Source organism: Amblyraja radiata, chromosome 25 (genome assembly GCF_010909765.2).
Source record: "Amblyraja radiata isolate CabotCenter1 chromosome 25, sAmbRad1.1.pri, whole genome shotgun sequence".
Taxonomy (NCBI): domain Eukaryota; kingdom Metazoa; phylum Chordata; class Chondrichthyes; order Rajiformes; family Rajidae; genus Amblyraja; species Amblyraja radiata.
Window position 1 is genome coordinate 17,169,831 of NC_045980.1, and position 26,473 is coordinate 17,196,303.

Here is a 26,473-nt window from a genome sequence, read left to right on the forward strand (position 1 = left end):
AGATCCCAATGCTGGACAAATAACATCAAACTATTTTTAAAGCAAAGGTAAGATGCTGACAAAACCTTTTTTACCCATCCCATACCAAACAAGTAATTTACAATGGCACCCTTTATCATGGAAAAATATGTGAGCCATTTTAAGCAATTCAATAAATTAATCATGCCTTGTAACTTGCACCACTTACCGAGGTAGTAAACGTCTTTGTTGTTCTTTGCTAAATCACAAATTGCTCAGCCTGCACTAATGGATGTAAATGGTTCATTTGGGCATCGATGAAAGTACTTTATTCACTTTCATACATAATATTTCTGCACTTAGTTTAGTCAGTGAACATTTCAGTTCAAATTGAAATGTTTAGCTGACATTTTCTAACCAACTAGAAGGTTAACTTTCAGAAAAAGGAACTGAAATCATAAGCTGTATTCAACGGATTGTGATGTGTTAGTACTATAACTTATTAGAACACAGGATAGAGGTGTAGACCACATGGCACCTTGAGACTGCTATGCGAATTCAATAAGATTCACGGACAGTTTCTTCCCAGTTGTTATCAGGCAACTGAATCATCGTACCACAACCAGAGAGCAGTGCTGAACTACTATCTATCTCCCTGATGACCCTTGGACTATCCTTGATTGGACTTTGCTGGCTTTACTTTGCACTGAATGTTATTCCCTTATCATGTATCTACACTGTAAATGGTTCGATAGATAGGTACATGGATAGGACAGGTATGGAGGGAAATGGACCAAGCGCAGGCAGGTGGGACTAGTGTAGTTGGGCCGAAGGGCCTGTTCCCACACTATATCACTATGACACTCTATGACTCTATGTATTGTCTTTCTGCTGACTGGTTAGCACGCAACAAAAGCTTCTCACTGTACCTCAGTACGCGTGACAATAAACTACACTGCACTGATGAACTAAACTGAACGGACAAGGTGCAGCTCTCACTTTAAATCCACTTCCTGCCCATGTCGCAGATCCCTCAATAACCTTTAATGCACAGAAGTCTATTGTTCGTCTAACACCTTTTGGAGTAGCGATTGTTGAGATTCATAGTGTTCTGTATAAATATTTTTTTTCTGAATTGCAAATGGTCAGCCCCTTACCCTGAAACTAAATCTTCTCTCCTGCCAGGGGAGGCATATATCTTAACAAGCCCTCTTCAGAACGTTGAACCTTTCTATGAGAACACCTCTAATTCATAGAATATAGGTCCTAGTCTGTTTTCCCTCTTTGTAAGAGGCTCTCATCCAGGATCGCATTCTTCAATATCCCTTTGGATGCATACATAAATAAACAAAGCCCATACAGGAAGACACAATACATAATGCATTGTCTCATACAAGCATTAATGCAGAATTATTTACACCCAATGAAAAACCATTTTGTAACAAGGAGAATATGCACACAGCACCCAAGGTCAGGATTGAACCGCGGTTCCAGGTGCTCTGAAGCAGCAGCGGTCATCTTTTGACTATGCTCTACACTTTAGCCATGATTGGACCACTTTTTCGTACAGAGTGTGCTTATAAAAGGAATGTTCATAATGAGATATATAAATTACTAGACTATGTGGGACCCGTTGGGTCCCAGTCACACGGGAGGTCTGGTCCCCCAACGCAACACAATATTCCACCACTCACCCGTTCCCCCAATGCAATATTCCTGCACTCACCCATAGGCCCTAACTACGTAGGCGCTGCTCATTTCCCCTCAACGCCCAGCACACCCTCCCCCTCCTCTTCATGTGTGGGAGGGGGGAGTGTGGGCAGAGGTGTGTGGGGGGGCGGAAGGGGTGTGTGCGGGGGGGGGGGGGATTGTGAGGGGAGAGGGGTGCGTGGGTGGGGGTTATGAGGGGAAAGGGGAGAGTGGGCGAGGGGGTGGGGGGGGAGAGAGCTCGGAGAAAAGACGGGGAAGAGCCATGGGGGAGAGGAGGGTGTCACGGGGGAGAGGGACAGAAGCCAGCGAGGTGTACCAGGGAAGGGGCTGGAGCTGGCGATGTGATGGGGACTCACAGCGGGCCTTGCGACATCTCCGACTCTGGGCTGGGCCGCTTCCGGTCCCCCCAAAAATGGTGTCCAGTTGGAGACCTCTGCCGGCCAACTACAGCGTCTCAGCTCCAGTAAAGACGCTATGGTGCAGGAAGGGGCGGACCGTCCCCGGGAGTGACAGGAGAAGAGACGAATCCGAGTGGCGCTGACTGGCAGGAGAGGAGATCGATCTACGCAAGCGCGGTTTTTAAAAGATTTTTAAACCTCGCTAACTTTTACAATATGTCGCCGATCGGAATGAAACATGTGGCACTCGCAGCACAGGAGAACGATTAGTGAGCTGGCGAAACATCGTAGCTCTATCACGCACCGTATTTGCGCAAGTAGAAAAACCGCGCAAACCGGAAGGTAAGATCAGGGTTTTAGTTATGTATAGATTTTTTTTTTAAACCTACCATGTTTACCGTCATATTGTTTAACCAATAAACTTTATTCAATTTGCTCCAAAGACCTACATAACTGCCTTAGTTCAAATATAATTCCAGTTTCAGAACCCATGACATCTATTTTATAGCCACGCATAGACCTCCATGAAGTCTCTTCAATATAAAGTTACGTAATAATCCTGTCTCCATGTGCTATATTTTAAATATCTTGCCAATATTCAATGACAATATAGACAGTGCGAATACCAGTTCCCAACTACAGGGAGAATCATTATGCAATTCTTCTTCTTTTCGTGTCTTTGAAGCTGGTTGGTTATATAACAGTTTCCCATTCCTTTACACAGTCCTTTGCGTTTTTATTGAACACTGCAAGATCCTTTGGGCTGCACTGGTTGGGTAGTAGGGGGCAGACAAGGCAGTGCCTTGCGACATCTTCTCCACATTCACAGGTGGTTTGGCCAGTTTCATAGCCCCATCTGGCCATGGCAGCTTTTGATCGCCCTGTTCCTGTTCTCAGGCGGTTGAGCGTCTTCCACTGGACCCATGGTGCTTCTGAGCCCGGAGGGAGGGCTTCAGAAGGAGGGATACCCATGTCAGTAGGAGGGGGGTCGTCCTCAAGCCTCAGTGGAATAGTGGAACAGCAACGAGTGTTGAGTGAGAAAACATGGGAAACACTCTTCAAATATTTAGTAACAATTGAGTGCTGCTCAAAACATAAATAGCTCACACCTGCTCACACATTCAAGCAATAAAAGACAAGCACAGAGTACGGTATGTTGAATACCACTTCAAAATGACCCTACACAAATCCATCAAAAGCAAAGCTTGCATTTGACAAGACAAAACCACATTCTCTCACCTTTACCTGCTCTATATGACTTGGCTTGGTTGATTGGCATAGGAGTCATTGGGACATGGTACATATGTGTAGGCTAAAGTTAAAGGAAACAGTAATCAGTCTAAACATTCAGAATTAAACAGTTACACAAAGTGTCATACAAGTAGGACATTTTAAACCAGAATTGAATAACATTAAAGTTACCATCAAAATGGTATGTGTAATAAGTTTAAAAATCATCGATTAGCAAAGAAGCAAGATTTCAGACAGGTTACCTGTACTCCTGGACTGACTGGAACTGGATACACCATGTTCTGTGTAAAACACATTGGCTGATTGTACACTGTAGGAGGATGTTGTTGTACCACAATAGATGGACTAGGCTGGGCTTGAGGACGTGGTGGTGTTGGTGTGGTTGTTGGCTTGGGCTATTAAATTTTAAGAACAGCAGTTCAAGTCTCAATTTCTAGAAATTCACAAAAAATTCCACTGAAAACTAAAAGAAAATTGTGGCACATATTATTTTTGTTGTCACTACGTAAGCGGTAAACAGAAAATAGGCTGCACAGAGATTTGAGATTTTTAGTCTACCCTCAACTTTGTACTTTCTCAAAAAATTGAGAAAAGCAACCAGGTGACAGAGAAAAGGGCTCATCTGCAAGATAAGAAGCTTACTAAAACTTACTGGAACCCCTATATTCAGCTAGAAATTGTATATCCAAAGAGGAATTTAGTTTCACAAATCATAGAACAACTCTTAAAAGTATGTGCATAGCAATCTGTGGGGTGAATTTGTGAAATGGTCAGGAACAGGAGATAAAACTTAGCATAAGCATAATTCAGTTTAAAAAGATGTACAAAAACACTTTTTTTTAAAAAGGATATTGGGATGAGGATAGATGATTGTGAGTGGGCTATTTGTTATACTGATTGTATTGGGAAGGGTGATTATAGCGTGATGGGTTGTATATATGACTAAGCGATACTGTATAGTATATGAGTTTTTTTCCTTTTCTTTTTTCTTTTTTTCTCTCCTTTTTTGTATGGCTTTGTAAATATTTGATTAGTGTATAAATGTAAATAATTTGGTGTACATATAGCTGCTGGTGTACATATGGTGCCCATATAGCGGCTAAATTTGTATAAGATAATTATAAGCAGTTGAATAAGGGGTGGGAATTAATAAGCTTTGGCTTCTTCCTGCTCCTTTTCGGACACATACAATTTCATTTATTTATATATATTGTTTATGACACTTTATAAATATTCTTGTTTTATTTTTTTGTTTTTTGTATGCTATTTCACACTTGCTTTTTATTCTTTTATTCTGTTCGAAATAAAGAATTAAATAAATAAATATTAGTATTTCAACTGCAGATCCTCAGAAGTACTCAAAAGCTACATACAACAGATTGTTATAATAACTAATCTAAACTAATTGAGATCTGCGTAGAAATGCTAGAATTGGTAACTTAGACACAAACCACTAAATTACTAAACTTTACATGGCCTTAGAACCTACAGAAAATAAACATGGATACTATGACATTGGTTCTTGTACAATAAATCTTAGAGGAATGGATGAAAATAATTTATTTTATTGCTAAAATCATAGCACAATTCCTCCCCTTTCTGGGATCAAATACAGATTTCAGCAGTGACGATAGAAGAGCTCAAGTAGATCCACAAAGAAGAGCTTCAAAGGATAAGAGTTTCTCCAGATGTGTACAAAGAAAAGGACTAGTACGGGCAAATGAGTCCGACACAAACAAAAATGGAAGAATTTGCAATGAGGAATAAAGATATAGCTGAGAAATTAAATGCTTTGTTTTCACAGAAGAAAACACAACAAATCTTTGAGTTAATTAAAACTAAGGGTCCTCTGCAAAAGAAGTAATAAAAGAAAAATACATATTGGTAAAGAGAAGCTGAAAACTGATACATCTCCAGGACCTGATCTGCATCCCAGAGTTTTGAAAAAGATGGGTATACAGAGAGTGAATATTTTCTGGTTATCTTCTACCAAAATTCTACAGATTCTGGAATGATCCCTGTAAATTGAAGGGCAGTGAATATGAGCCTACTATTTAAGGATGAGGAGTAAACAAGAAACTAGCAAATTGTTAGCCCGATATCAGCAGTTCAGAAAATGCTGGATTCTATAATAAAGGATGACAAATCAAGACACAGAAAATACAATTGAGCAGAGTTGAGCCGGATTTATGATAGGGGAATCATGTTGACAAATCTACTAGATTTTTTTGAAGATATATTTACTAGTGAATAAGGACTAGTGCATGTTGTGCATTTGTATTTCAGGCGGCTTTTAATAAAGTCACAGACAGGAGGCAAGTGAAGATTAGGCACATGGAATTTAGGGTAACATATTGGCATGATTGAGTTAACAGATAGACTCATTAACTTGTACTGTTTTCTATCAAGTTGGCAAATAAGACTATTCACATTTAACTACTTGGTTGAGGGAACTGAAAATAATATTTTAAAGTTTATTGATGAAGCCAAGTGGGAATGCGGATTGCAATAACAATGCAGTATCATGGGGGGAAAAAACAGAAACACTGAGTATTTATTAAAATGGCGGGGCACTGAGAAATAAGGACAAAGGACATTTATTGTCACATACACCAATTGGTGCAGTGAAATTTGAGTTACCAAGAACACAACACTATAGAATGTTAAATTATGTTAAATAAAACATAAAAGCAACCCTCCACAGCGAAACCAACATTTCCCAATGTGAGGGAAGGCAACAAAGGTCAGTCATCTTCCTCTTGTTCACCCGTGGTCGAGGCCTATTGACCACTGATATTTAATGCTGATATTTAAAGAAACCTATGTAGTGGCCCTGTTCACAAATCAATGAAAGCCAACAGGCAGCTCTAGCAGGCAGTTCAGAAGACAAGTGGTATGTCAGGTCTTATTTCAAGAAATATAAATACAAGTGTAAGGATGTTTTACTACAATTACATTGCGTTTTAGTGAGATCAGGAACACTGTGGAGCATAACAATCTGCAGCACAACTTTTGTCTCTTTTCCTAAGAATGAAAGATAATATAATTGAAACAGTCAAAGATCATTTACAGGCCCCAACACTGTAAAATTATGGGCCAGTATTCCATGCCATGGGTCTAGAATGAACAGTCTCAAGGGATAGGCCATTTAGGACTATTGAGAAGAAACACTCATTCAAAGAACACTCACTCATTTCAATTCTCTACCTGAGGAAGCTTGGTTACCAATTGCATTCAAATAGATCTCTGGATATTAAAGGAATTAAACGATATGAGGAGAAGACGGGAAAATAATGTTTGAGGCAGAATACGATATGACCTGGTTGAATGGTAGAGCAGGCTCAAGGGGCGAAATGGCACTACTTTTGTTCTAATGACTTGCAAAATAAAATCACAACTGATTGTACAAATGCTCCAGCCAATATCATGAATATCTGTAAGAGTAATCAGATATCAGTTTATAGGTAGTGGTTCTCACGACTCTCTAGTTAACAGAGACCACTTGGTGCTTGTAAATGGTCAACTTTGACAAGTAGGGGGCCATTTTTGAAATGGCCAAAGCTAGAAAGATTAATGATGAATTTAAATCCTGATCAACATTAAGAAGATGGTAATCGGGTAAAGGGCCTGGCCCACTTACGTGTCCTTGACACGCAATTTACGCGGCCTCGTGGTCGCGTTGAGCCGCGACGGTCCCGCGAAGGTCGGGCGCGATTTCATGTGTACGCACAGCCGTCTGGAGCGCGTGACGTCATTTGAAGATGGACACAAAGCTGGAGTAACTCAGCGGGACCGGCAGCATCTCTGGAGAGAAGCAATGGGTGATGTTTTGTGTCGAGACTCTTCTTCAGTCTGAAAAGGGTCTTTCCCCGAAACGTCACCCATTGCTTCTCTCCAGAGATACTGCCGGTCCCGCTGTGTTACTCCAGCATTTTGTGTTTATCTTCCGTTTTCTTGGCCCCGCTCCGGGAGTAGAAGTGGGGGCGGATCCGGACCACAACAGCCGTGAGCCCCAGGCCGAGTTCGGCGATCGTTTGCCTGCTTCTGCTGCTGTTGGAGGTGAGACGTTACGTCGTGCCAGGGTCTTAGGCCTTTCCCACTTTGGCCGTCAGTTACGCGACAGGCCGTTGACAAGCAAAGATTTAGTCCCGCTACAAAAATTTCAGAGCCCCGCGCGATGTTGCGCACAACTACATACCCCTCCGCGCTTCTCAGTGGGATATGTAGTTGCCATACGATGCCCGTGCACCTCAACGCGACCACGAGGTCGCGTAATTTGCGTGCCAAGGACACATAAGTGGGACAGGCACTTAAGACTATTCCATAAAAGGAAAATGTGCCGATTCTTCATTTAATTTGGGAGGTTGCAAAAGCTGCCCTTTAACATAAAGGTGGGGATGGGATGAGAAACAAAAAATAGAACTTACAGGAGTATAGAAAGCCTTGGGATTGAACTCTTTAGCATTGGGATTCAATGTAGATTTTCTAACTTGTCTGAAACAAAAAACACATTTAAAGATATACAGATTCCCTGCAAATGCAATTGGTTGGAAATGCACAAAATATCTAAAACATTTGTTTCCATCATTGCCATTCCATTTTTGATCACCATGAAAAAAATTACTAACACAGCATTATGAAGTTATAATATTTACAGGAGTTCATGCCCAAGATTAATTTATATCACTTTGATAGGTAATCATTGTCCAAAATCAAAATAACGAAGCAGCATCCATAAACGTTCAGTTCTGGAGCAAAAAAATTACTATTGGAGGAATTTGTGCAAAAAAACAAACTGCTGGAGGAACTCAGCCAATCAGCATCTGTGGAGGGAATAAACAGGCAAAGTTTCAACCCTTTTTCAGACTGAACTCAGCAGGTCAAGCAAGCAGCTTCTTGTCTCAACTAAGTATTTGTATATTTGTATTATATATTGTATGTATAAGTATCTTGTCTCAACTAAGCATTTCTTGTCCAAGTTGTCACATTGGGAAAAAAATCCTTCAAAGAATTCCCTCATAACCCTAAAAAAAAAGCTTTGCCATTCTAAATACTTACAATAGGTGTACCCAAGACTGAACATCACACTTAGTTACAAAATGTTTATGCTTCAAATCACCATAATTAAAATTACAAATACAAATCACAGATTTTCTCCTTGGAATGTTTTGACTTTGCCAAGAAAATTTAAGATTAAGGTCATGCTCTAATTTATTTTATGTAAATCCAAGACTGATATCAGGAACACCGTTTCCCGTCTTTCACTAATTTTATTGAAGTTGAGGATCAACAGATCAAAAGACAATAACAGAATCCAAAATGGAAAATCTGTGTTTGAACTGAAAGGTTTGGAAATCAACTTTGCGGTTTGCAGATTTCCACAGTTTTCAACCATATGGATGATGAGCATAGAATCATTTTAGATGCTATTTCTGGTGTGCATACGTACTCTGGTGTACCTTCCTTTTTATCCTCCTTTTCCTCTTTCTCTGCCTTGGTATTTGGGCCAGTTGTCTGGACAGCTTGGGAGGTCACATCTGGTCCTCTCTTCTGCTCGGAGGTGATGATGTTCGGAGAGTTGCTGGGACTGCTCGGCTTGCTGCTACCATTGCTGGTGTTAGCATTGGAGCTACTGTCACTGGTGGATTCCTTGCTGCCCGGCTCAATCACTGTTATTTTTTCTTTAATTAAATCCTTAGGCTGGTTATCTACACCTTCTCTGGACTTATTGAACTGATCCACAACTGGATCAGGGGTTGAAGTAGTCTGTAACTGGGAAGAAAAGTTAATTTTAAATACACTAACTGGCTCATTAGCAGTTGGCATAACAAGTAAGCTATATGAATGTTATGAAATGCACCACCGTGCAAAATATAGCAGAGATATGTTTCCAAAAGTGCACTGCAACTAACAAATATACTACAAGGGTTAGACTGTTCAAAATGTTGCAGGGTGAGGTACATGATGGGAAATTGAGTCAATGACAAGCATCCAACTTGTAATATTAAAAAAAACTCCCTCTAAATTCCTTCATAAAACGGAGTAATTTTAACCTCCCCAGACATGAGCTAATGAAACACATTAGAGGAATTTACAAAATCCATCTTATGTCACCAATTACGCACACATGTATCATTGTTTAAATGGTCCTCTCCAAAAATATACTCACCCTAAAGTCTTCTCTAAATTTCTTTAAATCTGCTATTTGTTTTTTATGATCTGAAGCCATTGGAGATGTGGCTGGAAAAAAAATGGAAATTCAAAAATCACATGACAACTGTTTGTGCACCCAATAATAATAATACATAATACAAAGACCTGGACATAATTAAGACAAATAATTTGCAAAATATTTTTGTTAATTAATCTGAACACTAAGTTGAACACTAAGAAGAGTACGAAGATGGTGAATGAACTTCTGTTACTAATGAGATAACTAAATTTGATGTGAAATAATATCTGGCAACTCTAAGCTGCACAACTATAATTATTAGCAGAAAGTGTTCATAGGATAAGGCTACAAGGCATGAATACACACATATGCTATACTAACCCTTGATTCCTGGTTTGGTTAAGCTGGGGGAAGTACCACACGTTTCAACAGGCTTAGGAGTCTCTTTGTTTGCAGAGGGTGAACTCTGCTTTTGTTCTTGAAGCCTTGCATCTTTAACTGTAAACACAAAAATAACAAAAAGGCTTACCAGCTAAAGCATATGGAGATTTAACAGCAAAGAGTCTTCCATCCTGAGAATCCAGAAACCCATGCTGCCCTTCAGCACATCAACTATTAGAATCCATAAGAAAACTTAGTAGACAGAAGCAATATATAAGGGATAGAGCAGTAATGCAATGCCAGCACCAAAACATATCTTAGAAACAGGCACCGTGATGATTTTCAGCAGTAGGAAGCAGAGAGACAACATTAATTAAGTTCTGCGCTCCAGAACAAGTACATTTACATCAGATAGCAACAAATGAAATTTGCAACTACAATGATGGGATAAAGGAAAAACCAAAGGGTGAAATGTTACTGAAGGCATCTGATTGGAGAATATCTAGCTATTTTAGGCAAAAATATGGAAAGGTCGATAGCACGTTTTAAAGTCCTTACAACTAATAAAAGTATCAATGAAAATGGACCACTGATCACGATAGACATAGGGATTTGGATAACTTCCTCAAAAAAGGAAAAAAGGTCACCAAGAAATGCAGTTTAAAAGTCAATATTGGAAACAGGATTTTGCTGACAGTCAGCAGAGATGGGCTAGGTAGCATGCAAGTGTGCAGAGATGATGCAAGCAGTGTTGCCGACTGAGGTTTATACCTTAGTTGGACAGCGATACGAAGGTCTTGTTCTCTTTTCAGTGAAATTATCTTTGCATGCTATCGAAATTATTTCAGTGAAATTATCTTTGCATTCCTCTTCACCCCCCCCCTTCCCTCCCCGAAGGTGCCAGAACACCTTTTCAAATTGGTGTGTATGCTAAGGCAAGCTCTGGTGTCACCTGAAAATATTAGCTGGTACCAATTTTCATTATCATATTAATATTTATAGCATTTAATACAGTGCAGATGTGACATATAGCTTTACAATGCATACAAAATGTAGAAACAAAGAATTGCAGATGCTGGTTTATACCAAAGATAGACACAAAGGGCCCCGATCTGAAACATCACCATCCTTTTTCTCCAGAGATGCTGCCTGATCCACTGAATTACTCCAGCATTTTGTTTCTATCTTTAGAATACATATAAAAGGAATGCACCAAATCTATTGAAGGGGAACACAAATGGCTCACCTTCAGCCGATGGAGTAACAGCTCTGTTGGTAGCTGGGCTAGCTGGTGTTGGAGATACATTTGTAGCAGGTGCAGCTATAGGTTCAGCTGGAACACTGCCAGGCTGAGAAGATAGGATCATTCCACTTGGTGAACCTCCAGAAATATATTGAGTTGGCTGGTTACCATGTCTGGGAGACCGCGGTCTGTGTGTTTTGGGAGATAAACGGGTGCTTGATCCTAAAATGTAAACAAAAAGCACAATTTAAAAGGAACAATTAATGTTATGTAGCATAATTCTGCAGGATTGTTTCAGATGAGGTTCATGGATGATGAGTGACAAACTTTAAAAAAACTAATCCAAGAGCTGAAGATACAAATCTGAAATAACAGAAACATTTGGAAATAACCAGCAGAGCAGGCAGAGCAGGAACAATACATTATTAGAACATTCCCTTGTTCAATTCCCAGACTCTCTGCCACCATCCCTCACCGCACTACTAGACACCTATATTTGGTTCTACGCACAACATACATCAACAATGTCCCCCCTTAACCAAATCAAACTAAAAAATGAGTAAGATAAACAGTTCCTGGTGTAGCTCAAAAATAAAACCTCTTTGGACAATACCCTCAATTGTACTGAGCATACCAAACAGTTTATTCATTCAAGCCAAAACCCCCAGTTTTGCCAATTTATTTGAAACCTGCCCTGACTTGATTACAACACATCTATCAATGCAGCAGATAGACACAAGATGCTAGAATAACTCAGCAGATCAGACAGCATCTCTGGACATAGGTGACGTTACGGAAAGGAAACCTTCCTTCCGACGGCACACCAATGTGGCACAGCTGGTAGAGCAGCTGCCCTCATAGTGCCAGAGAACTGGGTTCGATCCTGACCCGGGTGCTGTCTGTGTGGAGTTTGCACTTGCTTCCTGTGACCACTTGGGCTTCCTTCAGATGCTCCGGTTTACTCCCACATGCCAAAGACGTGTGGGTTTATAGATTAATTAACTGATCTCTGTAATTTGACTCAATGAGCCCAAGAGGTTATTTCCATGATCTAAGACTTTGACCATCACCAAAAGTGACATGAACAATGGTCTCTTACTCAACCCCTCCATCCCCATACCTCCACAACCAATCTCTTCCAATCTTTTGCTCACATCCTGTTTAACCAAGTCTGCCATCCAAAATTACTCCCTCTGCCCAATCATCACATTTAAAAATCACATTTGGAAATTGTCTATAACTTTTCCTGGTTCTCTACTTTTCCTGTTCAAAACACCCAAAGTCCCTCACTGGCCCAAAAGTAACATTTCCATTTTACTCTGTGTGTAAGAAATAAATGTAGACACTGGTTTAAACTGAAGGTAGACACAAAGGCTGGAGTAACTCAGCAGAACAGGCAGCATCTCTGGAGAGAAGGAATGGGTGACCCAAAACGTCACCCATTCCTTCTCTCCAGAAATGCTGCCTATCCCGCTGAGTTACTCCAGCTTGTTGTGTCATCTTCCATTTTACCCAGTGTCTGAACTGCCTTTGATCCAAAGGAAAATGTTTCTCTGTATGCATTCAACCCTTCTCACAAGGAAAGCATCATCAATCACTCATCATGCCGTGATGAGTCCATATTTGCCCGATTAACCTCCGAGATATTTGTCCATATTGAAAGAAATTACGTAAACATAAATTGCTAATTAAAAAATATTCTTAAAGATCTCAAATACCTGATTTTATTTCAACATCTTAAAAAGACTTACCCCCACTAACTACAGACGACCAAGTTCCTCCTGAAGAACTGTTTCGAGGTACAGGAGCAGAAATTTCTCCAGATACACTGTGGGGTATGTAATCCAAACTTGAAGACATCCCAACTCTACCAGAGGGGCCCCTATGGCGAGGATGACGTTGGGCCTTTGGAGACATTCGTGGAGGACCTTGATGATAGAATGAAGTATAATGAATATAACTATTCACCGCAGCTGGCAAGTAAAATGGAGAGGCTGATAAAATTAGGTGATACAGTTTCCAAATATCGTTCTATTCATATCCAACTGATTTTTCCTATGAATTTGATGGGTAATGTTAGAAGACCAGCTTAACAAATTGCTGCAGTTCATAGAAACACAAGTTTTTATTTAACTATTCTATGCACTGAACCATACTCCTCGTAGGAATTTATATTGTGCTATAAAAAATGGCATGCTTTCCTTTGTACCAATATCCACAGACCAATTGGGACAAATAGAAACTTTCTCCATTGAATGCTCACAGTTGAGCAATTTCATTTTGAGTAGGAAGAAACTGTAGATGTTAGTTTATAACCGAAGATAGACACAAAAAGCTGGAGCAACTCAGCGGGTCAGACAGCATCTCTAGAGGAAAGGAATAGGCGACATTTCGGTTCGGAACTCTTCTTCATACACTGAAGGTTCAGATTCTGAAGAAGGGTTCCGACCTGAAACGTTACCTTTAAGAAATGCTGCCTGATCTGCTGATTTATGTTTTGCATTTTGTGTCCATCTTGCATTTCATTTTGAAAAGGCGTGCAATTTTTTGTAAAGTCTTCCTTTAAGCATGGAAAAATGCTGTGTTTCACAACCAATGGTAAACCATTTAGCTTTCTGCAGCTAGACTGTGGATCTATAAGATTAAAGAATAAATTAAGTAAGGTTTTCTATCTTTCTATTGTAGAGAATAATATGTTGTACCAATGATGCTGAGCTAGGACTAAACAAGGGAAATGGATCTAAATAAGGAATTCATGGCATTTCAATATTTCTCATTTTGCTACATATTAATCATCAAAAGTATTAAAAATAATCATTAAATGGTATACACAGTTCAAAAACTGGCCAATCATCTCAGCTGGTCCATGATGTTACACATAACTCCCTCTCTACACTGCAATGAAAGAAATGAGAGACAAAACTGGTATATTTGGATGTGGATCTAAACAATGAATATGTTAGACAGATTTTAAAAGGCCCAGCATTCATATTATATTTTAAATATTTATGAACAATAACACCCATTTTGCTGATATGTAATTACTACTTGATAATACCCCTTAGTGTGTTTTAGAATGTGAAATATTATTGGGCATGCGGTGATTCAGAAATGACAACTTCCACAATATAAAAAGTTCTTAAACATTCTCTGATACATATCAACTGTAAATTTAATAATGAACAAGTTCTTAAATACCCAATAGTTAAATCACATTTTTCTCCCAACACTGACAGCACAAATACTTCACAAATATAAAATGGACTTAACCCATTAGCTAATGGGCTAAGTTAAATGTGCCTCATAGTTCACATGGATTGAACCAGTGACCTTCCAAGACAGTATAACTATAAAAATCTGGAAATAAAGTAAAGCAATATTTCATAAAAGATCAAGATTTTCACTTAGTGTTGTTAACTCGGTTGAAAACACATATGTAAATAATGAATGACAAAATGAACAAATCCAATTGTGCTGTTCTCCAGAAAGCCTGCTTATGCTCAACTCAAGAAATAAAATGCATGAACCACATCTCATGCAAGAATTAAAAGTGGAAGAAGATTCAGTCACACCATCACGTGGTCAATAAGCATGCCAGTATCTGATGGCAAATCTGGTAAACTTGTAAAATAAGTCAGTTGCATTCAAAGTTTCCTCATTTTTACTAACTTTAACAAATTTTATCCTGTGCAACTAATGCCCAATCAGAATATGATCTCAAGTAGAACAATTTGTAAAGTAATTCACTAATATACATGTTATGCCCTATATCAGTTAGAAAGTGTATGTGTTTGGACATGAACTTGATAAAGAATTGAGGGCACAAAAGGGTACATAAAATGTAGCCATCAGATGATTAATACATTTATTCAGCTCTAAAATTTGTATCAATGAATGTGCTTGTGTTAGTTACAATTAAATATTATGAGGGTAATGTACTCTAAGGATATTTGTGAATGGGCATTAGATACTGGCCTCGACAGCAATGCCCTTTTTGAAAAATAAATAAATTAAAAATAAGTGAAATCAATGCAATAGTAAATAAACTGATCTGTAGGCAGCAGCATGTGCAATATCAACCATGTAATACTTTAAATCCAAACCTCTCCCCGTTGTACTCTGACACTTAGCTTGTCCATACCCTGTGCTCATATTTTTGTTCTCAAAAGTACTCCCACCTAGTTTCACATCAGAAAACGAAGACATTACATTTCATCTGTTCAGCCAAAACATGGATGTAGATTGTGAATAGCTGGCACCATGCATCAATCACTACCGTACCCCACTAGTTGCCTGGGAACCCGATTACCCTTTTTTCCCCCTGTTAACCAACACTCAAACCAAGGCAGTTCCTGGGTTCTGTGCCCAAGGGACATGCTCCATAAGATAATTACTCCACAAGTCAGAAATGTCCACTTTCTACAGTAACCCATATATCACTCTGCATGCACATGCTCAAATTCTTTCATACCATTGAATACACACCATATCACTACTCTAATTAAACTAATTGAATATTTATCGCATCACCCAGTCATTAATGCCATCTATGAAATTTCATTCTTAATTTGAAAATGCTTTTAAAAGGCATGGAAGAATTTACAGAAATCCTTAACATGCTTTAAAAGAACTGAATTGTTACAGTTTACATACAATGCTTTTGATCTGGGAAATAGAATAAGCATAAACAGCTCTTTTATAACTGTCATGGACCTAATTGACCAAATGCCTTCAGCATCAGAAAATATACTTTTCTCCTAAGGGCAATAGTTTATACTCTCAGTTTTGCAAATGGCTGCAGCCGTTTGCTATCTCATTCTATTTTTCTGTGTGAATTAGCAGTGGCTGACTTTTTTAAGGAACATTACATTTTTACTTGGTCATCACTTACAGCGTGTGCTTTTAGTGCAGTAGAGATCTAGACTAAAAAAGAGGTAATTAAGCCACAATTTGATCCATTGACCAACTCTTGGGGGTTTAGATTTTCTTCCTCCACACATTCAAGGGAAGATTAAACTTGTAAAAAATATTCAAGGGTACATTTTTAAGATTTTATTTATTCTCAACAACCTGTTCAGCACACGGTTTGACAAGTTCACATAGATTTTTATAGTTGTCAGCTATGGTTACAAATACCCACAATTTTATATTCCACATGCTGCTCTTCTCCCAAACATTTGCAAATTAACCACTTTTAAATGTTCACAATTCAGAATATAACACACCCTTTAAGCACTATTTTCTGGACAGTGTTTGGTTCCACAAACATTTCCTACATTTACATGTGTCAACTTCAAATATCTAAAAACATGCAGTGAACTTGCCATATAAATAGTTTTGCCAAATGGAATTAAGCGCAAAGTTAGCTATACACAAAAAGCAGCACGGGGTACAGTGGAACGTTTTTGCTCCAAATCTAATAAAAGAGATCCTCAAAGAATTACAAATGGCTAATCTAAGAAAAATACTCTGTCAATTTTTTATGCACAGCTCACAATATGTTAGATGGGTTCACAAACTATCTCATTAACTTTGTTTCTCTAGTATTTTGCTTTTGTATCAGTCAACATCCTTAAGCCTGTTTAACAAAATAACCAATGCCTAGAGGAATTGAACAGGTTGCTCTTTCTAATTCTCTACATTGTAATAACACACACACACACATATATTTATATACACATACATACATATATACACACACATATACATGTGCATGTATATATAAATATGCATTTATGTATGTATATGTATATTATGTATGTATGTATATATAAACATACATAATATACATATACATACATAAAACTCATCTTATTTGTTTTGATGTCTGTCTGTCTGTGATGTACTGAATTTACGACAAAACGGTACACGATAGCGCCACAATATTTGGACCACCTTACTCACCATTGTCCTGTGGTGTGTTGTACCAAGTTTTGTTCAGATTGATGTTATATTTTACAAGTTATTCACATTTTAAACTTTAGAAAATCCAGTTTGACAAAAATCACTTCAACTTGCACGGACAACTAGCAGCATGACGTCACAATGGTCTCATTTACATAAAATACTCGCCCTGCCCGTTACAATGTTAACAAATGACAGGACTACCAGTGCAATGGGAGATTTATTACATTGTTGTAAGGAGAGGGAGGAAGTGGGGGAGGGGAAGAGCAGAGGGCGAGGATTGTTGTTTAATGTTATTTAAACATTGTGTTTAGTGGGGGAGTGTGATGGGGGTGGGGGGGAGGTGAGGTGTGGGGGAGCAGGAGATAGATGGAGAGGGTACATAGGGGAGAGGGAGGGAGTGACTGAGGGTAGGGGAAAGGAGATGGAGGGAGAGGCGAGGGCGTGCTGGGGGATATGGGGAAATGAGCCACGCCTGCGCAGTTGGATGCTATGGATGAGTGGTGGAATATTGCTTGCGGTGACTAGTTCTCCCATGTGACAGGGACCCAACGGGTTCCACTTGGTCTAGTTTCATAATATAACTATTTGTAATAATTTCATAATATAACTATTTCATAATATAACTGTTTGTGTGTTTCAGTGCAGTTTATTTAAAAGTCCATAAATATCATAATTGTTTCATTCCTATTAATTGGATGACATTTATGGTTTGCGTAGAAAGGAACTGTAGATGTTGGTTTATACTGCAGATAGACGCAAAGTGCTGGATGAAAGGGCCTGTCCCACTTTCACGACCTAATTCACGTTCTTTTTTACTCGTGGACATTTTTCATCAGGCTAGAAAATGCCCGACCTACTTGATGCCACGAGTACCTACGACTAGCATCACGACCTACCTACGACCTCGCTGTGAGTACGAGTCAAGGGCAAACTTGGCAGAGGTCGTGAATTAGGTCATGAAAGTGGGACAGGCCCTTAACTCAGCGAGTCAGGCAACATCTCTGGAGAAAAAGGATGGTGACGTGAAGGGTCAGTTTTTTGTGTGCAATCACGTATAATTAAGCATACACACAATCCACACAAATTTTTATTATTGAAAATACAATGTTCAAAATTCTGAGATCATTGAGTTAGATGGATTAAATTTATAATAAATTTGGATAAAAATATAAACCAATCATAACACAAATAGAAATTAAACAAAGATGAAAAAACAAAACTAACTATGGTACCTTCTGAAGAAATGCGTTTAGGCATAGTAGAAACAGGAGCTGGAGAACCATGAGTGGAGGGGTGAGATGGAGGCCTTGAAGGCCGCGATGGGGGCCTGGTAGGAGAGGCAGCCTGAGGTGGAAGAGAGGTGGAAGCTGATGGGTAGCGAGAAGGTGGGCGAGAGGAAGGAGATGGGCAAGGCGATGGCCAGGGAACACCTGACAGGACAAATGATATGAAGGAAAGTAAAAACTAAGGAAAATGATAATACAAGCAACAGAAAAAGATAAATAGAATTTATAATAGTATATATGGACAACAAGTTTGCATTAAGAAAATATTTAGAACACAATAATTTTTTTTAAAGTATTTCAATATTCTGTGCTTGTTGACAAGTAATATGGAGCATTTTGCAAAACCCTGTAAAATTTATCTAGGATTTTTCAAAAGCAAATATTAGGATTGATTAAAAATGTAATTAAGATGCAAATTGAAATAAGTATCAATCCTGCTGTCCACCAAAATCTAATTATAACATGATATTGATCAAAATGTGAACGCACAAATGCTATAATTTATTGCAAATTTAATTAAATATAGCAATAGAATAGCAAGTTCCCTTTTTCCCCATTCATTTGGAAATGTTTAAAAGTTGTAAATAAAGAGAAAGAAATTTCATTTTCAGGGCAGTTTTGGTATATTTGTGTGTTCAAGAAACTTAATGAATCTAAAAAGAATAGAACACCATTCTGAACTGCTGCTGTTCAGCTGGGGAAAGTACTCCCAAACTGCTATTAGGATGGGAGTTCCAATGTTTAAAAATTGCTACAAAGAAAAAAAACTGTTTCCAAATCAGGATTGTGCGCTATTTGAATTTAAAAAATGTAGATAGTGATGTTTCAATGGTTTTCTCAATATCGTGGAGATAGAGGTCAGGATGAGGTCAATTATACTGATTATGTTCATTTTGTGGACAACTCAGATTGCAACCTCAATGAGATGCTAACAGAGGGAATAAATGTTTACAGTCATGGATGGAGGGTAAATCATGTAGCTGCAGTGTCCTGGGGTTGAAATGACTGAGGTTCATTCCTCCACTCAAATGTATTTGGGATGCCAGAAAGTGAATCACTCCTTCTGGGATACCAAACATCTGATCACACATACCTTGTTGAAAATGTATGTCTAATTGAGTTTCTGGTCAATGATGACCATGGGGATGTTAATGAAAGGGAACTGGGCATTGATATTGACTTACGATGCAGTGAAGATTTACCATAATAGAATTCTTGAAACAAAGCTAGGGGTCCCATATCTACACAAACATAGAAACATAGAAAATAGGTGCAGGAGTAGGCCATTCGAGCCTGCACCGCCATTCGATATGATCATGGCTGATCATCCAACTCAGTATCCCATCCCTGCCTTCTCTCCATACCCCTTGATCCCTTTAGCCACAAGGGCCACATCTAACTCCCTCTTAAATATAGCCAATGAACTGGCCTCATCTACCTTCTGTGGCAGAGAATTCCACAGATTCACCACTCTCTGTGTAAAAAATGATTTTCTCATCTTGGTCCTAAAAGACTTCCCTCTTATCCTTAAACTGTGACCCCTAGTTCTGGACTTTCCCAACATCGGGAATAATCTTCCTGCATCTAGCAAAGAAAGCCATGTGCGGATAAGAGGAGCGAGTTGGCAGTGACAGATTAGATAGTTTTATCTAATGACATGTTATGTAGAGATAACGACTTAGATTTAAGAAACAAATGTAACAATTGCATTGTAACAATGTAGCATATATACTAAGTGAATAACAATTACAATAGTTATTCACTTCTGCTGGGTGTAAAAATATAAGAGAATGTTGCCCAACCATGGCTAATAATCCTGATTCAGTTTAACATGATTCAATTGGGTCATACTAGATTTCCAGATAATAGTTGCAAACCTGAAAACTGAAAGCAGTTTAGATTTCAAAGGTCACAGAAATGTATAAGAGGGGAAATAGTACGAATGCAAATGTGCAGGGAAAAAATGTATATTGTACATAAAAGGGCTGAAAGCCTATGCCTATTCTTTTTAATCCTTCTATCCTTCAGCGTGCCAAACAAGATTAAATTCTCAGCCTGGTGTTTTTTCAAACATGTAAACCTCCTGTGTTCATTTTCAAAAACATTTTAACAAGAGGATTAAATTCATACAGCCTCGATCTATGCTGCAGTTTTTTTTTAAAAGTACACAGAGCAACTAGATGTTACAAATACCAAAAGAGAAGCATGACAAATTCACTGCCATTTCAAAAATCTTTAGTCGAACATTTAGAAGTCATATGTAAATATCCTGCAACATATCACTAATATTTGCCCAATGAATTCCTGAGAAATCCAAGTATAATTTAAACCAAATTTTACTTGAGAGAAAAACCTATACTTGTGATCCAGTTACACAAAATCACAACACGGTTGGCCGGGAAGAGCAAGCTTCTAACTGCCAAGTGTGGTACCACCTGGTCTATCAAGTCACATGCCAATTTGAAGCCCAACACTCTGTGCAGAGGTGGAACACTAGAAGAGGCAGACGGGGAGCAAATCAAGACTCCAAATACCACACCCCAAAGAAACAACGTGCCTTTAATGACGAAGAAGCGTGCAGTCAGAAATCAGACTCCTCAGACAACCTTTTAAAGCCTGTTTGGTAGTACCCTCAATTTCAAGGCACTGCCACAGATGAAATGATTAATAATCCAAATAGTTATTAAGGAGGCATATTGCTACAGAAGATGTTATGCGATAATTTATACCAAATCTAAAATTCCTTTGTGGTTTTATAATTAGAGATGAAGAAGATTTATAGACTAGCTTTATAGAAGGGAAAGAGGGGGCAGGGAAGAATCTACCTATTTCTAAAGTGTATAAACATTAGGGCCCAATTTTGCATAAAATGAATTAAAATATCTAATAAAAAACTGAACTCCAAATTGCAAACAAGCCCACAAATCTGCCTTTTAGGGGATGTTTGTCAATGTGCTGTTTGTTAACCAATAAAAGACATTGTTCTAAACCCATTCGTGAAAACAAATAAACATTTTCTATTGTGATAATCTACCTTTAAATGTGCACAATTGCCACAACCCAATGACCATGTACCACCAATGTGGTTTTAATGACATGATTTCAATAATACTACAGTATACAAAATAAGGGACACAGATTGGTGAATCGGATGTTAAAGTCCCACTAGTGAACGCTGATACTTTCACTTCTGCAGACTGCCACGGAAATAAAACTTTAGATGGTATTGACCATACACACAATGATCATATTTATTACCTGCCTTGTTCTCACATTAAAGATGAACACTTACCTCCATTCACTACTCTTTGGTCAGTTCCAGAATTAGGACTGTAATCTGATGTATGTGATCCAGCCCGAGAAGGTGGTGGGCCTGAACCAGATTGTCCAATTCTTGGTGAATGTTGTCGTGCACTTCCCCATGACATTCCATCTCTGTTTCTTTGCCCAGGTGGAATGTATTTATTTTCTCTAGGAGGAGGAAGTGGGATGGGTGGAGAAGAGGGGGTAGGTGGAGGGTGGAGAGAAAATAATACATTTTATTCTTGGATTAAATTAACAAATATAACAGCAGCACAAAGCAATCAATTTTACATTTGGGTTGCTATCAATGAGGAGCCATTCAGGGAGCAAATATTCCCAGTCACCAGTTTGACAGATGTGAACGAGAACAATGGTTTGCACAACACAAGAGCAATGCATTCTAACCCCATGTTCACACATACATATTTACAACAAGGATTAATAAAGAGCAATCAAGCTTCTGAATTCGGAGATTGAGAAGGTAAAATCGGGCAACGTCACCTATTCCTTCGCTCCATAGATGCTGCCTCACCCACGGAGTTCCTCCAGCATTTTTGTCTACCTTCAAACTTCTGAATGTTTACTCTTCTCAAACCTAACCAAATGAAGCTTACAATATTGCACTAGCAACAAAGGATGCACCATGTTGTGACGGAACTGCAAGATGTGTGTAACACTTGCGGTGTCGGTTATGTCCATGTCAAATGGCGCTGATAATTCATTAGTTACAAAAATTGCTTTCTGTATAGAAAGAAGTAATAATAATATTTTTTACCCATTCATCCCCTAGTATTAAAGCAAATGGGGAAGTGAAATTATTTATAAAAAGTGGGTAGGTATTCAATGTAATAAATTATGAGTGGCAACCAGAAAGTACAAAACCATAGAAAGAGCATTTATCTTTAATAGCACTAAGTAAAGTTGTTCCTTTTGGAGCCACCTCTCAAGCCCAGATCTACCTCTTCCCCTCAATCAACAAAAAACAAAAAGCAATTTGAAATTTCACATGCACACACACAATGAAATGTATCTGCCATTCTTTCCAATTTTTTTCAAACTTTTACAATTTAGGTAGTTCAAATACATATAGGTATTTCAATCCAAAACTGTTAATACCTAGAGATAACACCATGGCTCTCGCGCTCATTGGGAGATCTTTGTACAGCTGTATATTTCTCCTCTTCTGTCCTTTCATCATTTTCTAATGCAGCTCTTGCTTTATATTGGGCACTTGATTCAATTTCTTCAGCAAGTTGAGCTGCTCTTGCTTCCCGTCGTAAAAACTCTTCAGAATTATCCCTTTCCAAAGCTACCCTGTAAGAAATGATAGGAGGAATGTTGAAGGAAATAAAGCCATGTAAAATCAAAGACCAAATCAATGTGAATAAAACAAGGGGAAAAAAAATACATTCCTCAGATATAGTAGTTCGTAAGTGCTCGGAGCAGAATTAGGCCATTTGGCCCATCGAGTCTACTCCGCCATTCAATCATTGCTGATCTATCTTCCCCTCTCAACCCGGTTCTCCAGCCTTCTCCCTCAACCCGGTTCTCCAGCCTTCTCCCCCTAAACCACAAACACCCGTACCAATCAAGTAGTAATGTTTAAAAAAAATCTTAAAACAAAAAAAAAGGACAAACAATAATCACAAGACAAAAAAAAAAAAATCAGACAATCTGGCCCTTCAAACCAGCCTCATAACTTGGTATGATCATAACTCATCTACCCCAGACCTCAATTCCTTAGCACCAGTTCACCAGTCTTCAATCCACAATCTCTCAAAAATTTATTGACCTCCATATTCAATACTTCAAATAGAGAATTCCAAAGATTCACTGCCGGAACATATTTTGCAGCATTGCCATTTTAAAAGACCAAGAAATTGAAAAATGTCTGCTTATTTGAGTCTCTCACACTAGTAAAACAAAAGTACTGAGCAAACATCTCAGCATCTACCCTGTCATACCTCCTCAGAATCTACCGTATTCACAAGTTACAGAATTAGGCCATTCGGCCCATCGAGTCTACTCCCATTCAATCATGTCTGATCTCTGCATTCTAATCCAGTTTTCCTGCCTTCTCCCCATAACCCTTGACACCTGTTCTAATCAAGAAAATATCTCTGCCTTAAAAATATCCACTGACTTGGCCTCCGCAGCCCTCTGAGGCAATGAGTTCCACAGATTAACCACCCTCTGACTAAAGTTCCTCCTCACCTCCTTTCTAAAAGAGCGCCCTTTAATTCTGAGGCAATGACCTCTGGTCCTAGACTCTTCCACCAGTGGAAACATGTTTTCCACATCCACTCTATCTATGCATTTCATTATTCTGCAAGTTTCAATTAGGTTCCCCCTCAACCTTCTAAACTACAACCTTCTTGCCAATATGCCATCTTTCCCTCGATGCCCCTGCCTACTAACTTTTTCCAATTCATGCACGAACATGGATCTCTCTGTACTTCATACATTGAATTGAATTGAATCCTTTATTTGTCATTCAGACCTTTCGGTCTGAACGAAATGCTGTTGCCATCCAAATGTATAACTTATTTATATTTAGATAATCTGTTTTTTGAAATTAATCCATATTGCAGATTCAATTTATTATTCATTTTTAGTTGAAACATCCCTGTACTAGACAGAGCAGGCACCATATTTTGTGAAAACAAAAGTACTGAGTAAATAAGGACACAGCTTTTAAAAGGACTCCACAGCCATCAATAAACAAAACAGATTTACAGTCAATTTTCACCACAGTATGATCCACGTTAAATTTTCAATTTAATAATAAATAATTTGGCTACAAAGACTTTATGTACATTACCGCCTAGAAAAGTATTTGATTATTGAAATGTATACTTACGTATACGAAGACAAACTACTGTCATAGGTTGATCTTACTCCGTAGGTTTCTTCGTTAAATCTAAACATGTCATTGGGGTCCCAACCATTAGACTGAGGACACAAATGAAAGGATTTATATAAAACCTCCATCACAGAGATAACAATTAGAGATCTTAAGAAGAAAAGTATTACCTGAATGTTAAATGATAATTAAATAATCTGCCCATTCATGAAGACAAAATGAACTGCAGTTGCTGGATCCTGTGCAAATTACAAAGTGCTGGAGAAGCTCAGCAGGTCAGGATGCATCTGGAGGGAATGGACAGATGACGATTCGGGTTGAGAACCTTCTTCAGACTGATGATATTTGAACTTCTACGTTAATCTTTTGAGCATTTGATAATTCGGAGCAGTGCTCTTCTTCATATGTAGTCCTGCCCTTCAATTTGGAGCCAATTCCCACAAGAGCACCCGATTCTGGCGATAAGATGCATTCTGATCTGCGACCCTTTCCACCACTTTCCAATCTAACTCCAGACACTAACTCCCAATTATAACACACCACTCATCCTGACAACTTCACAATCTCCACCCTCCCAATCCCAGAAGACAGACAAATTTTAGTTTAGTCCAGGGATATAGCATGGAAACAGGCCCGTTGGCCCACCGAGTCCGTGCCGACTAGTAATCACCCATACACTAGTTCTATCCTGCACACAGATGTACAATGTTACAGATGCCAATTAACCTACAAACCTGCACGTCTTTGGAAAGTGGGAGGAAACCAAAGCACCCGGAAAAAACACACGCAGACACAGGGGGAACCTACAGGCCATGTCTGACTGCCAAACACTTCCTTTCCTCCAAAACTCTATGTATCATGTCCACTGCAATAGTGCAGCACATACAAGAAATGCATTAGGGCCATTCAACAATACCCCAGCGATGTATGATACCCACATTACACACAAGATAATTAAGTCCTATCCCTATAAAAAAGGCAGTAATTTCTGTGGACCCACCAGCATAAATTAGATCAATCCGGAATAATAAGACTGAAAACCATAATGCAATAACCCATGGAAAGCAATTGTAAATTTCCCCAGAGATGCTGCCAGGCCCGCTGAGTTACTTTAGCACTGTGTCCTTTTTTGTTAATCAGCATCTGCAGTTCCTTGTTTCGATTAAAATATATGAAAACATGTTTGAGGGGGGGGGGGGGCATGCTGAAACAATTGACAGTCGATCAACTTTCTCTCTGTTCACAGAACTCTACGATATTTCAATATAAATGATACTGGAGACAATAAAGGGAGACATTTGTTAACAGTGATATCTTGATTTGCCCAGGAAATAATATTTATGTGGCGCTTAAACACGAATACATCAGAAAATGTTTTGAATTCAAATGGCAAACATTCTGTTGGCCTAGACTTTTAAGAATTGGCTCAAATAAATCTTGTGCAGAGGTCAATGGAATTTATTTTAATGGAAATTATCCTGAAGAATCAAAATTCAGATATGCTACACTCTTTCACACTACATTACCGTATCCAAAACAAAAAAATCTGACTACTCTTCACTCCCTGTGGTACCCTAAAACTGATCCAATAGATTTTACATAGCTCTACGAGGCAAACCTTGTCATACTATGCCTGTGGAGGAGATACAGGCATGGCTGCATACTCTCTGACTCTCGCCACTTCCAGCAGTAGAGAATAATGTAAATAAACTGGATTGCTTGATTTTTAGAAAATATCTTAAGAGAAAAAATAGGTACAATGTGTACCCAATAGCATAATTTAAATTTTATGTTGGCTACTTCTGTGTAATCTTCATCTAAAAAGGTTAAATAGATAAATATTTACCACATCTGATTCCAGAGCTTCCAAATCTTCATTGGTACTATCACCACCATCCCATGGTTCTAGATCTTTATCTTTGTGCTCACCATTTAGTCTGGAGCCGATGGCAGCATCAGTAAATGCATCTGAAATCGCAATTAAAGTACTTTTAAAAATAA

At 38.7% G+C, this 26,473-nt stretch overlaps 1 protein-coding gene across 10 annotated transcripts in view; it reads right to left on the reverse strand.

Annotated features, from left to right (window-relative positions):
• atxn2 (ataxin 2) overlaps positions 1-26,473 on the reverse strand; it is a 97,873-nt gene that overhangs the window by 8,320 nt on the left and 63,080 nt on the right. For 5 of the 10 annotated variants that reach the window (XM_033043301.1, XM_033043297.1, XM_033043305.1 and 2 more), the window contains 13 exons: positions 26,319-26,440; positions 24,470-24,561; positions 22,726-22,923; positions 21,599-21,777; positions 18,253-18,450; positions 12,865-13,041; positions 11,117-11,335; positions 9,871-9,987; positions 9,487-9,557; positions 8,767-9,089; positions 7,745-7,811; positions 3,560-3,712; positions 3,306-3,378 (listed from right to left, as the gene is read on the reverse strand). In XM_033043301.1, the coding sequence (XP_032899192.1) occupies positions 3,306-3,378; positions 3,560-3,712; positions 7,745-7,811; positions 8,767-9,089; positions 9,487-9,557; positions 9,871-9,987; positions 11,117-11,335; positions 12,865-13,041; positions 18,253-18,450; positions 21,599-21,777; positions 22,726-22,923; positions 24,470-24,561; positions 26,319-26,440 (1,989 nt within the window). The remainder of the gene's footprint in view (positions 1-3,305; positions 3,379-3,559; positions 3,713-7,744; positions 7,812-8,766; positions 9,090-9,486; positions 9,558-9,870; positions 9,988-11,116; positions 11,336-12,864; positions 13,042-18,252; positions 18,451-21,598; positions 21,778-22,725; positions 22,924-24,469; positions 24,562-26,318; positions 26,441-26,473) is intronic. The other 5 variants (XM_033043307.1, XM_033043302.1, XM_033043298.1 and 2 more) reach the window with 3 other exon arrangements.